The following is a 13,473-nucleotide window of genomic DNA, read 5'->3' on the forward strand; positions in this document are numbered from 1 at the left end:
ATGATAGTCAAGACTGAGCTGCCATTTTGTTTCACTGTTGAACAAATCTGAGTAGTGGACGCAACCACAGGTCTGGAACCGGGCTAATTCAGAAGTGCTCGTGTGTCAAAGGTGGCAGCACCTTACAAGTTGGGAGAGTTTTCCCTCCTGTGTACAGCAATTTAGTTGAGGGGATGGAGCAGAGATTCAACCATCAGTAGTGTGCTCTGTCAAAGAAGTCTGCACCTCCTTGTTAAAGATAGTGCGCCTGCAACATACATAGATAACAGTAAATCTATATATAATAAGACTTAACAGAAAAAGGCATTTGCATTCAATCTTTATTTCCAAAATTGAAAGCATGAAACTAGATTTGTACATACATAAAGCATTTCAAACACTGAAACAAAGACAAAGATCATTTGTTGAGTTGTTCTCTTTTTTTCCCTTTAAACATAACGTGGGAAAAGTAAGAGGAAAACAATAAAAAGGAATAATCACCACTTTTTATATTCTCTCCCAAAAGCATCCATCTTACCATCAATACAGGTAAATGGACTTGCATCTATAAAGCACCTTTCTAGTCTTCCGACCACTCGAAGCGCTTTACATGCGAGGTGCCAAATCTGCTCATCAGGATCTAATCTAAATACTCATTCACACTCACACACCGATGGCACAGCCTTCGGAAGCAATCTGGGGTTCAGTATCTTACCCAAGGACACTTGCGGACTGGAGGAGCCGGGGGTCGAACAGCCGATCTTCCAATTAGTGGACAACCCGCTCGGCCTCCTGAGCCACAGCCTTTGTACTCGATCACAAATCGACACTGTTGTCCTTCTTTCAATTCCTGCCTTTTCGTTTAAACATTAAAGCACTTGTGGTTTTAACAGTTAAAAAGACTTGCATTTTTTAAATTTAATTAGAACTGAATAAAGTGCACTCTCATAGAAACAGAAATTCAGTGGTGTCAACCAAAATATTTTTACACACTAGTTCATTTCGAGTTTTGCATATCTACAAAAGCCACCTGCAACAAAGGCGAGACATGTTCTGGGCACTTGGCATTTCTCACTGCCCCTGCATTTCAGATGAACATGTCGATGTCAAAGCATGTGTGGAAACTGGGTGAGCTACCATATGACATGGAGTGACCCACTTCTTTTTTTCTTACCCTCGATCCACAATTTTCACATAATTAGTACTCCTCTTCAAGATCGTCGTCCAGGTCGGAAAAGTCAATAGATGGTCTGTTGTCTTGCATCTCCTCGTCACTCTCCCCATGGGGAACTGCAACCCAGACACATTGAGTCAAATTCTATAGCCACATAATAAATATGATAAGTGAGATCTACAGTATGCTGCAGCTTTAAACATGGCAATTACAGATGAAAGCTCGCTTGCAGCAAATCAGGACTGCATTTCAACAAACACATAAGCATAGAAGAGAAAGGATTGAGCAACATACTTTCAAGATTGTCCATGTGTTCATGAAGAATTCTCACCAGGTTGAATAACTGGGTGAGAGAAGGAAGCAGTTTCTCTTTTCAAGATTTGTATCCAATCACAATTCATCATTTAAACAGTTTCCAATTGTGTAAAACACCATCGACTTGAGCATCCGTGGTTCAATGTGTCGGAAAGCTATAGCATGTAGAAACACGAGTATACACGGACTAAAAAAAACAGGAAACCCTGTACACTGTAATGAAGTCTGACCAACACGTTCTCATCCCATCTCGTCATATACTGACGCTCTCTCAGACTCCTCGCCACCATCACTTTTTGGTCCAAGTAAACACGTGCATAATGTTGTGAAGTAAACAAAACCACGTGTTTAGGTTCTTAAAACTACTACATTTGTACAGTGAAAATGACACTGAATGTTGTGAACACGGGACATGAACGAACAGCTGATTGTAAAGTGATGCACGAGACAAGAAAAACAGTCTCCTAGATGAAAGCCTTTGTTTGTTGGACCCATCCACCTGCATGATGCCCTAGGAACGAGAATGGGCTGGTCTGACGGACCCTGAAATGGCTCTTTCAGCCAACGATATGATCAACTGTAGAGCTGAATTAGCACTATGGGTAGATCTAGTAAAGGCCTTTACATACCGGGGGGCGTGACAAATAAATCACACAAAAATGTGGACTACTCGCCTGCGAATATTTTATGTCTAGGGCTTTTTTAATCGTGAAAGGTAAGAACGGAAGGAGTGGATATGGCATGTGCTTTCTTTGTCTGGGTTGAAAAGAGTAATAAAGAGTAATAAAGTTTACATTCTCGTTCGTTACGAGATAATTGTTTGATGTCTTTATTCAGGTGCGAAAACTCGAAAAAAAAGCATGTTGCTTTTTCGCCGCATAATATTTGTATTCTGACAAAAACTGTTTGTAAAAATATAGTGACGTGCGAATGAATCGCACGAAAAAAAGCGCTGCCAGTGTGTAAAGGCCTTAAGTGTGTGTGTGTGTGTGTGTGTGTGTGTGTGTGTGTGTTAGTGTGTGTGAGTGTGTTCTCACCCCAGCTGCATCGACTGCTCCCAGGACATCGGAGAACCTCTGTTCACAGAAATGCAGCAGCACCACCAGATAGAGACCGCTGCTGATGAACTCATCATATTCTGACTGTGAAGCAAGAAAAACACCTTTCAGTAAACTGCACGGTTTTAATCCAGAACGTACACAGTACATGGTTGACTAAATAAAGGAGAACCCAACATGTGAGGAGCCACCAAGAGCCTCCATAACGGTTCCAAAGCTGCTTGGCATAGATCCTAAAAGTCTCTGGAACGCCATAGCTTATAAGTCATATCATTTTCATACTCAAACCGTTCAAGTGAGCACTGCCTGCATGGAAGCATCTGCATTTCTAATGTTTTTCCACTCATTTGTTACTCCTTTAAGCTGTCAAACATCTGTTTATATGCAAACTGGTACTTTGAAATGATTTGAGTTTATCAAACGTAAACATGTCATACAGCTCCTGCCCAGGATACCATGCAGTTTATACATTATCAGCTATCAGACTGATGTTTGTAGTCGTCTCCATTTTTATAGACCATAAATTAATGTTTCAATGTCTCATTTAGCAGGTTTTGTTTTTGCTTTTAATTCATTATGAATTAATGTTTAAATTAAATTCTCTAACTATAGAATGTGAAATGGTGACTCACTTGCACATGGGTCCTGTATAACTCCTGAATGTCAAAGTTGTCTATGTTCAAATGCAGTTTCTCCTTGCAGAGTTCACATGTTGTGATGGCATCAAGGTTTGTGCCTAAAAGAAAAAGAAAAAGAAAACATATTAACTTGGTTGACAAGTGTTTTTTGTGAAAGCTGCAGCCAGGTTAAGAGTTTGGTATTTACCTGAGCCAATTTTGGAGAGGAGCCACCTCTTGATGCAGTCCTGGTGGACGTACTGCAGACTGCCTGAACAGCGGCACGGCTGGATCAGGGGGTTAGATGCAGATTCCTCCCCCATCTGGCAGATTCGACATAGGTCGCCTTCTTCATCGTCAGAATCCTCCAGCAGCAGTCTTTAGCAGGAAAGGAGGATATTTAGTTGGACTGTTGATACTTATGTACCTAGTTTTTTTTACAGCTCTTGTTTAATATAAAAACAAAGTTATTAAATTACTTAATAAGTCAGACTTTAAAAACACAATTTGAAGGGAATTGGGGAAAATATCGAATTTTCTGTCTTCGAGAAAGAAACACAATAAATATAAACCTCCTCTTTGTGCGTTCAGTACTAATGTACCATCGGTCCAACATTTGTTTCGCCTAGCTGAACAAGATTACTGATTATAACATAATCCTGTATTAGACCCACATCGGGGAAATTTGCAATCTGACACAAACTGACCTGTACCTGACAAGACTGGAGATATTTTAAGTCCAGTACCTGCAAGGTGGACATGTTTATCAGTAAGGGAAACTTTGTTGATTTTCGACCAGCTTTGTATCGTTGCAGTGTGGGTGGTATGTGCAAATGAACGATGTTCGAATTCCCTCCGTCTTACCGGCGCCTGGAGCTCCCTGCTCACCTGCCAATAATAGTATGCTGGATGACACGAAATTTGGCAGATCATTGCCAGCAAATGAGCAGCAGGTGAGTGTGGACCTGCTGGCTATCAAGGAGGGAGGACAAATATTGTATCGTTGCAATCGTTGGTATGTGAAAATGAACACAGCCGGTTGAAAATCGGCAAAGTTTGACTTTAATAAAGTAACCTGAGGCTATAAGTCATAGAAAACAAATGAGTAATGTATTGTAAGACCAATTCCCCCTGCAACTTTAATATAAGATAATATTTTAATGTGTACAAATACGATGTATATTTGTATTAAAAAAAAACTGATAAAAAAATACCAACAGTAACACTGTACTGCACATTACCCAAATGACTTCAATATTTACCCGTTTTTTAAGAAGACAACAATAAATGCAGATGTGGGAATTCATTACCTCTCCTTGATCTTGCGCAGCTTCTCCTGATCCGTACTGGAAACCGTTTTCTCCTTCGGGCTCTCAACACCACCAAACGGACCCGTAGACACTGAAATGTTGTCATGTACTCCGACTCTGTGGCGTGGCGGAAATTCCACCGAGGCGTCTTCAAGTTCAGGTAACGCTTCATCCTCGAGCCTGCAGGGACGACCTGCACCGAAGGCTTCTAAACCAACCGCTCCTTCATCTTCTTCCTCCTCCTCTTCATCTTCCTCATCATCGTCATCATCATCTTCCTGCGTTGCTTTATGCTCAAGGTCATCCCACCTTCTCAGCAAATGCTGCGGACGGCTGTAGCCTTCTTCTGAGCCTGCAGCCGAGTGTGTACTCTCGTCCCGATGTCTTCTCAGGCGAGAGAGGAGGGGAGGGCAGCGGCCACGGAGGGAGGAGGAAAGCCAGGAGTAGCTGCTGCCTCCTCCACTGCTGGTGGTGTCATTACTACTGCCGACGCCAGGCTCTCTCCACGATGTCGTTCTGGACCGAGCCAGGCCACTACGATAGCCATCGTTGTTTTCCTGGATAGGGGAAAGGTCTGCTCTACGATTCTTGAGGCTACCCAAGGTTGCCTCTGACCCTCCGGTGTCAGGCTCCACACTAGACGTCCTGGGTCCCTCGTCACTGTCCACAGACTCTCCACCAGTTGATGGACTGTCATCATCAAGGGAGCGAACACTGGAAGACCCACTAGAAGAGTCTTGGCTGGAGCGCCGTGAAAAGAGACGGGACAAAAGGCGTCGAGTGGAGCTACGGCCATCTGGCTCTCCACCTTCAGGGGCGGGCCTTGGCGGCAGGGTGGCCTCTGGTCTGGGCAGTGGAGTAGTGTACCTGGAGGTGTGTGAGGAGTAAGAGGAGGAGATCTTGGAAGTGGAGTCAGGGATTCTTGTTGGTTCCGCAGATGAGTGGAGGGTGGATGAGCCGTTCAAGAAACGGGATGTGGTTCTGCTGCTGAAGTCGCGCGCCAGAGGAGAAGACCGGTGAGAGGTGGAAGATGAGAGGTGGCGATTTAGGGAGCTTTCTCTAGCAGTGGATGAGGAGGAGGAGGAGGAGGAAGAAAAGGAGGGAGAGTAGGCAGTCTCTTTAGGCCGAGCTCCCTGTGCATATGAGGAGGCCACCCTGTCTGTCTGATCTGAAATGAGGGAAGAGAAGAGCAGCTTGTGTGAGACTGGCCTTATGTGTAACAATACATTTGGATAGGTTGTGTACATCACAAAATATGCCTACACATTGAGGAAGCCAATCCAGGAGTCCGAACTCTTCTTTCTCCCAAACCTGGGAGACTGGGCTCGTTCTTTGTCTCTAGCTCTCTCCTGGACAACAGCGGATTTGAGGAGGAAGATGACGACCGGGAAAGTAAACGGCATGAAGTCCACGATGAATCATACGTGTCATTTTTTTTTTCACTTGTACCTGTTGAGAAAAATAGTAGACAAGCTGTTTAGAGGGTAACTGGGTTCATTTTCCAAATCAGTTTAACATTGATGGGAATCAGAATTATATTAGTTACACCTAGAAACTGCCAGGTGTAACTGCTATGCTAACATATAACCCGTTTAGAGTGAGGAGTATTAATTATATATTATTATTAAGAGTATTTACAGTTGATTATACACTAAAGAAAACATATTTATTAATAGTATATGCCATTTCTGCTAATAGATCCCCCTAAATGTTACACACTGATCCTTTAAATTATTAAAAATTATATTTCACAAAATCAACACCATATTTCTCAAATTGCAAAATGTTATTATCAATGGATCAAATTCCTTAAATTTGAATGGTGCCACACAATTTAGTAAGTAACTAGCTAATAGTTATAAATAATTTATAAGGATTTTACACACAAACTTAGTGATGGATTTACAAATCGCTGGTGCAACTTGATCCTGGAGAACAACTGACAAGCAACACCTACACCCAAAGTTACGACCAGTAGCCAATCGCTTGAGTTCAGAGACAGGTTCCTTTAAGAACTATTAAGACCTGTTATTTATTACAGTTGTTTTGTTTTTCGCAATTAATTTTCCCTAAATGCCCCAATGTGGGTATTTCACATCATCTGTGTGTATATGCCAACAACATGGGAAAAAGAACAGCCATCTGATTTTGGAGACAACTCAGCGCTCACTCAGCGTGAGTCAACTTAAATGAGGATGCGCTGCTTGAGCCAGGCGGTGGGGGTGCCCTCTGGAGACACTCTATACAGTGTGAATTAATAAATCAGATCTCCACATCAGAACCGTAGGATACAGGTTAAAAAATAGTAACAGTAACGGTTTGTGTCATGACCTCCACAAGTCTGGTATAACATACTTCTGCCACTGCTGAGCCCAGTACTGGAATAGGAGGATCCTGTGACTGAGCTGCTGGCCGTTCTTGAGTACAGTCCTCTGTTGGTGTATGACAGTTTGGCCCTTTTAGTATCGGCATCATCACTGACGTTCAACAAACCGGAGCGCATCCCCAACCTCGCCTCAGAATCAGTCTGGGGGAAAAAAATGAAGGCAGACATTAAAAAATGATTCTATATTTCGATGACATCATTCAGCAATATTCCTGTAACCTTAAATAAAGTTTTTGAAAAATATATTTGACCAAGGCTGTATTTTGCCTGCTATAAACAAATGACACAGTGAAGCTTCAGTACCAGTTTGGTCCTGCTGCTGAGAGAGGATTCAGCCCACGGGCGATCATAAGATCTGCTGGAGGATGTCAGAGAAGAGGGCAACTTCCAGCTGGTGGAGCGAGTGTCAGAGCTGCTGTAGTCTCTGGATGAGCTCAAGAGACGAGAACTCTTCAAAAGGAGAGAAGGTAAAACAAGTAGCATTAGTTGGTGCTCATACCTGGGAAAATATTGAATACAAATATGTGTTAACTTTTCCTGTATTTTAGTAGTGAAACAATCACAAGTGGCGCTATGGAGCAACAATCTGATGAGTTGTTCCCCATTTTTTTGCGTCTCATAAATTTAGCAATACACGGCAAAGGGTGGGAAAGAAGAAGACTGCAAGATGATGTCAAAGGGATAGTTTGGGTGTTTTGAAGTGGGGTTGAATGAGATACTTATCCATAGTCATAGTCAGTATTATCTACAGTAGATGATGGTCGGCACGCCCCCAGTTTGGAGAAACAGACAGTAGTACTGACACAGGAGCAAAGCGATACTGCTGTGGATGGGGGCAAAACATATTTTGGCCACCTAAAAGAAAGGCTTACTTAAAAAAAAAAAAAAAATCAATAAAAAAAAATCAATATCAGTTTAAGTGTACGCTATATTTAGAATATTTTCCAAAAGGGAACTGAACTGAAAGGTAGAAACTTATCTATACTGTTTGTATAAAGTTTCACTTTCAGTTCAGTTCCCCGTCTGAAAGGCCTGTGACGGCAAGATAACGCGTTGAAAATATTCTAAATATACCGCACACTTAAACGGATATTGATTTTTTTTTAGGTGAGCCTCTCTTTTAGTTGGATAAAATATGTACTGCAGCCAAACTTCAAAAAACACCCAAACTATCCCTTTACCATGGATGTAAGCAAAGGTTTTAAAATATTCATAAGAAATGTTCTTCTTGTAAACTAATATAGATTTGTCTTTCAGTGCATACTATTTTCACATGATAACTTAAATTGGTGCTCAAATCTCTAGTATACCCATAAAAAAATTAAATCATGGTGAGCAGTTGGTTGGGTCTTTGCGCCGAGCTTGGACTCTTCTGGAAAGAACAGGAACTGGACAGAACCCAGGCCAACAGTAACACTATCTTTTGAGACAGGCCTTGACGAGCAGCAGGACTGAAATACACACAACGTGTGCCAAGGAATCTAGGCTGTCCTATAAAAAGACCTCCAAAGTGTCTGCTGCTGCACCCCTGATACGTGTAATTTACTACTGTACCATGCTTCTAAAGGAACCTGTAAGAAGAGAGATTACTTGAACACCCTCTCTGGAATACTCTAGAAAGGCAGATGACTGTAGTAGGATGACGTGGACTCAGGCCCAATAAGTGCAGTTGATATTGTTGCTCTTGAACTTTTTATCCAACTTAAACTGACACTATTCCAGTTGACATCGTCACCCTATGACCTTTGCATACCTGGCTGAAATAAATGACGCTGGTGTTAATCTACAATGACAGCTAACAACTTCTTAATAAGCATGTGAAGTGAATCTAATGTGAAACTAAAAGCACCATATACAGGACACCAAGACTAATAAAGCAAAGCAAGAGAGTGGTGGAGTCCATTTGAATTATATATGTTGTAGGCAAATTTATGGAGGGGATGTGCAATGTGTATAAAACAACTATGCTACGCATGGTTTCTAGCCTTCAGACGTTTCTGTACAATAAGCCAGAAGGCTGTGCAGTCTGCCTACCTGGTGGTCCAGGTCAGCTTTGTAAGCTGATGATGCCCTCGGGAAGCGGTCATTATTCAGCACAGTGTCCCTACTGTACAACCTACTGGAGCCAAGTGATGAAGAGGAGACCGTTGGACTGGATGTGTAGGACAGCCTTGAGCTGGGCAGACAAAAAGGAAGCCTGCGAGACCTGGAGTCCATCACGGATTGTCTGTTGTGATATGAAGATGAGAAATCCAATTATATTATTGCATAATAGTTGAGATGAGTTGGCAGGAAGCAAGAAGAACTTGACGCATCTTTTATTCCCCACCCGATGACAAGACACGGCATGAATTTAACACCATGCAGTACAGGCTTTTTTTAAAAAGGGCCTGCAACTTTTCGATCCGTCTAGTAATAAAGTTTGGTGGGGCGGTGTGTGTGCATGTCGGATTTGTTGATGGGAGCACACGTGACAGTGTGTCTGTAAACAGAAAAAAAAACGTGCCACCATGCTGCTTCCTGGAGTTGATCGAAGTCACAGTGCCTATCTTTGGGACTATGAACTCCGTCACATGAACATGACACTTCGATGGAGCAAGCAGTAGCACTCTGAGCTGTGTGTCTAAGCAAGCAATGTGCTCTACAAGTGTTATAAGACACTGAGATCATTTATTATTAAGCAGCATTACTAAATCCAAACACATAGTGCACAGTCAAGTAAATTGTAGTATTCTCTTTTTTTTCCATTCAAGTAACCTTAAGTGCAATTGATGTATTAGCTAAAAGCCAAAAGGTACCAGTGGACCTGAAAGGGAGAGTTGAGAGTTTCTGGCATAAGGTGGTACAGTACGAGTTACACCCTGGTAGTGATATGGATCCATGGACATCAGCTGCAGCACCCGTGGTCAAAGATAACTCAGTGAGCAAGTAGCCTGTCACGCTGAAATGACCAGCAGCAAATAGGGCCAGATAACGAACATTTTAAACCACAACACAAAATACAGAATACAAGATAATTAGGGAAATATTAATACACAAAACATTTTGCATATATGAAACTTGTGTGTGTGTGGTTTCTACTAGTTGAAAGAAATAGTCCCATGCTGCTGTGCAGGTGTCATGGGGAAACAAACACCCTGCAATGAATCCAACCTTCACAAAGCGTATAATGTTTGGTTTATGTTATAACTGTTTTCAGAGGTGGTGGTCATTGTGATGAAGGCTGTGTTGCCTATACAGAAATGTACTTCTAATATTTTATTCAATCCATTAAGGTTAATGAGGGCAACACTATGCAACACCACAAACCACAACCTTCATCATAATGACCATTGAGTTGAATCAACACTTCTCTGAAGCAGCGTCCAATTAAAATGAACATTATAACATTAATGAGAGAGGGATTTATTGCAGAACTGGTTTGTTTAATTGTTTGTAGTAGTTTTAACTAACGTTAGGTTACCCCAAAACACCGTAACTACCACAAGACATGCAACCAGGGAATGAAATTAGCACCTGCCACCTGCCAAATAACAGGCTAAATGTTGGCTGTGGCAGGTAAAACTTTCAGGTCACCTGCCACCATGGCAGACAGGTTTTCCTTACGTTAAGAAATATTTTTTTTAAAAAAGCAATTCTAAAGCCTAAATTAAATACACTTCATTTTACAGGTCTGCAAATTTCATGGTAATTAGGTGATAATTAGCAAGTAACTCATTTGAAATTTCTGCCAAATTACCCCAATATTTACCGCAAAATGTATCGAAAATTACTTTATTATAAACATTATTTAATAATTATATTCCGCTATTTCCCCAATGGCTGGTAATTTATTTATCACATTTCCAGGAAAAGAATACAAGGGGAATTGATATGCTTTCTTTCCATGTCTGCTGATAAATAGATAATAATAAATAGCAAATAACTTCTTTGAAATGTCTTAAAAACCTCCCTGAATCTTGACATCATCTACCAGGTTACATTTGTGTAGACAATCAGTCACAATGCTGATCAGAAGTGTCTTCTATTAGTTTTGCTTCTCCGATGAAGAGCAGCCGCTTCTCAAGCCTAAGGGCACTACTTTAACCATTATATACTATTTTAGCATATAATCATTAAATAATGTCTATAATAGAGTAATTTTTTATCAATTTTGAGGTAAATATTGGGGTAATTTGGCAGTAATTACAAAGAAATTTCAAATAGGTAACTTGCTAAGTATCACCTAACTCAGTGTTTACAATTTTAAAGCATTACACATATAGATTTCAGAAGTGGCAGACAGAAAAACATGAGTGACATCAGTGACCTGCCACAGTGGCAGGTGAGGAGAAAGGTGAATTTCAAACCCCTGCATGCAACTAACCCGAGCAAATGCAAATGCATCATTATCAGTCGTCATTGGTAATCATGACGGTAACGTGGTAAAAGCGATAAAACTCTTTGTTTTTCATCACCAGGAAAAAAGTTAGCACTTTAGCTAGTTTCACTTGTTTGACCTGCTGACCTCTGGCAGGCGCTACAGGTCAATGAAAGCCAGCACCTCCAGACTCACAGACAGTTTCATTCCCTGGGCCATACGGACACTGAACAAACAATAAATCTGTGCAATATTAATACACTGAATTTGAAATACATTTGTCTGTGCAATATATCCTTGATGCAATATACACCTCAAGTGCAACTACCTTTGTTTACATTTTATTCATTACATCTATACCCTACTTATTTTACAAGTGCAATTACCTCTGTTTATATTACAACTGTTTTTATTTTATACTTCTAGTGCAACACTTCTGTTTATATTTATTTATTACATCTACTTTACCTATTTTATTACTTTATAACTGTGTGTGTTTTACCTGTTATATGTTTTATCTGCCTCGTTTAGTCAGGTCAAGTATTTGTTTTAAAGCACAATGACTAGAAGTGGCAAACTGTGAATCTCGTTGTATTTAATACAATGACAATAAAGCTTTCTATTCTAGTTTACCATTAATAAGTCTAACCACAGACAGCATAATCATAACAAACTCAACGTAACATCTTGTGTTAAAGACGTTAGATGCTTTGCTGATGAACTGTCTCCTCGACACCAAATTGTAAATGAAAGGTTAGTTGGTTAGTTAAAAGAACATAACAGGAAGCTGGTTAGGACAGTGTATGCAATGGGAGAGGAAACACTGGCACAGAATGTGCAGTGAGATTTAGCAGACGGAGGTGCAGATTGAGAAAAGGCTGACCACAACTCAACCACCGAGGCTCGACTACAGAAGCAGTCCTGCTGGTGCATCAAGTGGTAGATCACAATCACACTGTGCTGCTTACTGACAGACAAACGACACATCTGACTATGTTGGCCTGTATAACATGTATGCAAGCAGTCCTTATATGTAATCCATTGTTTTGAAAGCAGGCTGTGATGAGAAGGGGAATGAGGATGTCCATAGCTTAGCATCAGCTGGACGTTGCCATAGCGTTATGTCCGTTAGCTACACAATAACGCTAACTGTTGACTATTGTAGCTATAAAAACACACCTTTTTGCGTGTTTAACATTTACAAGAGAGTTGTTAAATGTGAACTACCTCCATAGTCGCTGTTTAGATGCGCTAGCTGTTGTTTTTCAGCAGAGCTGTTTGCTACAGAGGTTGACCACTCAGTTAGCTGGCTTGTAGCTAGCTGGTTAGCTTGTCAATATGTCACGTTAACTCTCCAGTGGCGTTACATTAAACGTTTTCTAGTGTTCGTTTGAGACAACCAGATTGTGATATTGTTCATTAACTACATCCCTAACTAACACACAAAGCACTGCCAGCATATAGACGTCCTCACCTTTGATTTCTTTGCTTTAGCACAACAACAGAGGAGCGATGGCGACTGAGTGTGTTGATGCTGCTGACAGACAGTCAGCTGGTTCACATGCAGCCAGAGGGGAGTGGTCTAGTCTGCAGGACTGCTATTCAGCTGGTTCATTATCCATATGCACATGGTTCATACAGGTTTTTTTTTTTTTTTTTTTTAACTAATTAATGCAGAAGAATATACATATTTATGGCACTGATAAAATAAACCTCAAAATCCCCAGTGCCAGGTCAAACAGCACCTCCATGTGGCTTAGATAAGAAAGTAAATCATGTTAAGGGATTTATTCCATCAGCAACACTAAATGCTGATAGAGACACTGCATATATTTGTTGTGCCAATACAAGCACACAAACTTGGCCCTATACTATTCAACATTTTGGATGTGGGAGTGGTTCACAAGACTGCTTGCAGGTGGTTCATTATCCTTATGCACATGGTCATACAGGTTTTTTTTTGTTTTATTTGAACTAATTAATGCAGAAGAATATACATATTTATGGCACTGATAAAATAAACCTCAAAAATCCCCAGTGCCATGTCAAACAGCACCTCCATGTGGCTTAGATAAGAAAGTAAATCATACGCTCATTTTAAGGGATTTATTCCACCAACAACACTAAATGCTGATAGAGACACTGCATATGTTGTTGTGCCAATACAAGCACACAAACTTGGCCCTATACTACTCAACATTTTGGCTCTAGAATAACCTGGCTACACCTAACTTGAAGGGGAAAAAATCAGTGGGAGTGGGGACTTTTTCACAA

General features: G+C 40.9%; 2 protein-coding genes across 4 annotated transcripts in view; both read right to left on the minus strand.

Moving 5' to 3' along the window:
• Positions 1–13,473, minus strand: part of psmd14 (proteasome 26S subunit, non-ATPase 14) — a 187,859-nt gene that overhangs the window by 112,640 nt on the left and 61,746 nt on the right. The window lies entirely within an intron of this gene.
• Positions 428–12,763, minus strand: marchf7 (membrane-associated ring finger (C3HC4) 7). 3 transcript variants are annotated; one of them, XM_074614350.1, is made up of 11 exons: positions 12,674–12,763; positions 8,874–9,066; positions 7,143–7,289; positions 6,809–6,980; positions 5,717–5,902; positions 4,454–5,621; positions 3,352–3,521; positions 3,159–3,262; positions 2,506–2,610; positions 1,448–1,496; positions 428–1,269 (listed from the first exon to the last, which is right to left on the minus strand). In XM_074614350.1, the coding sequence occupies exons 2-11, from the start codon at positions 9,054–9,056 to the stop codon at positions 1,178–1,180; spliced, it is 2,376 nt and encodes a 791-aa protein (XP_074470451.1). In that variant the 5' UTR covers positions 9,057–9,066; positions 12,674–12,763; the 3' UTR covers positions 428–1,177. The 3 variants fall into 3 exon arrangements, with proteins under 3 accessions (XP_074470451.1, XP_074470457.1, XP_074470462.1); XM_074614356.1 differs by lacking the exon at positions 12,674–12,763 and adding an exon at positions 11,330–11,429; XM_074614361.1 differs by lacking the exon at positions 1,448–1,496.

The sequence above is a fragment of the Sebastes fasciatus genome, chromosome 2 (genome assembly GCF_043250625.1).
Source record: "Sebastes fasciatus isolate fSebFas1 chromosome 2, fSebFas1.pri, whole genome shotgun sequence".
Classification (NCBI taxonomy): domain Eukaryota; kingdom Metazoa; phylum Chordata; class Actinopteri; order Perciformes; family Sebastidae; genus Sebastes; species Sebastes fasciatus.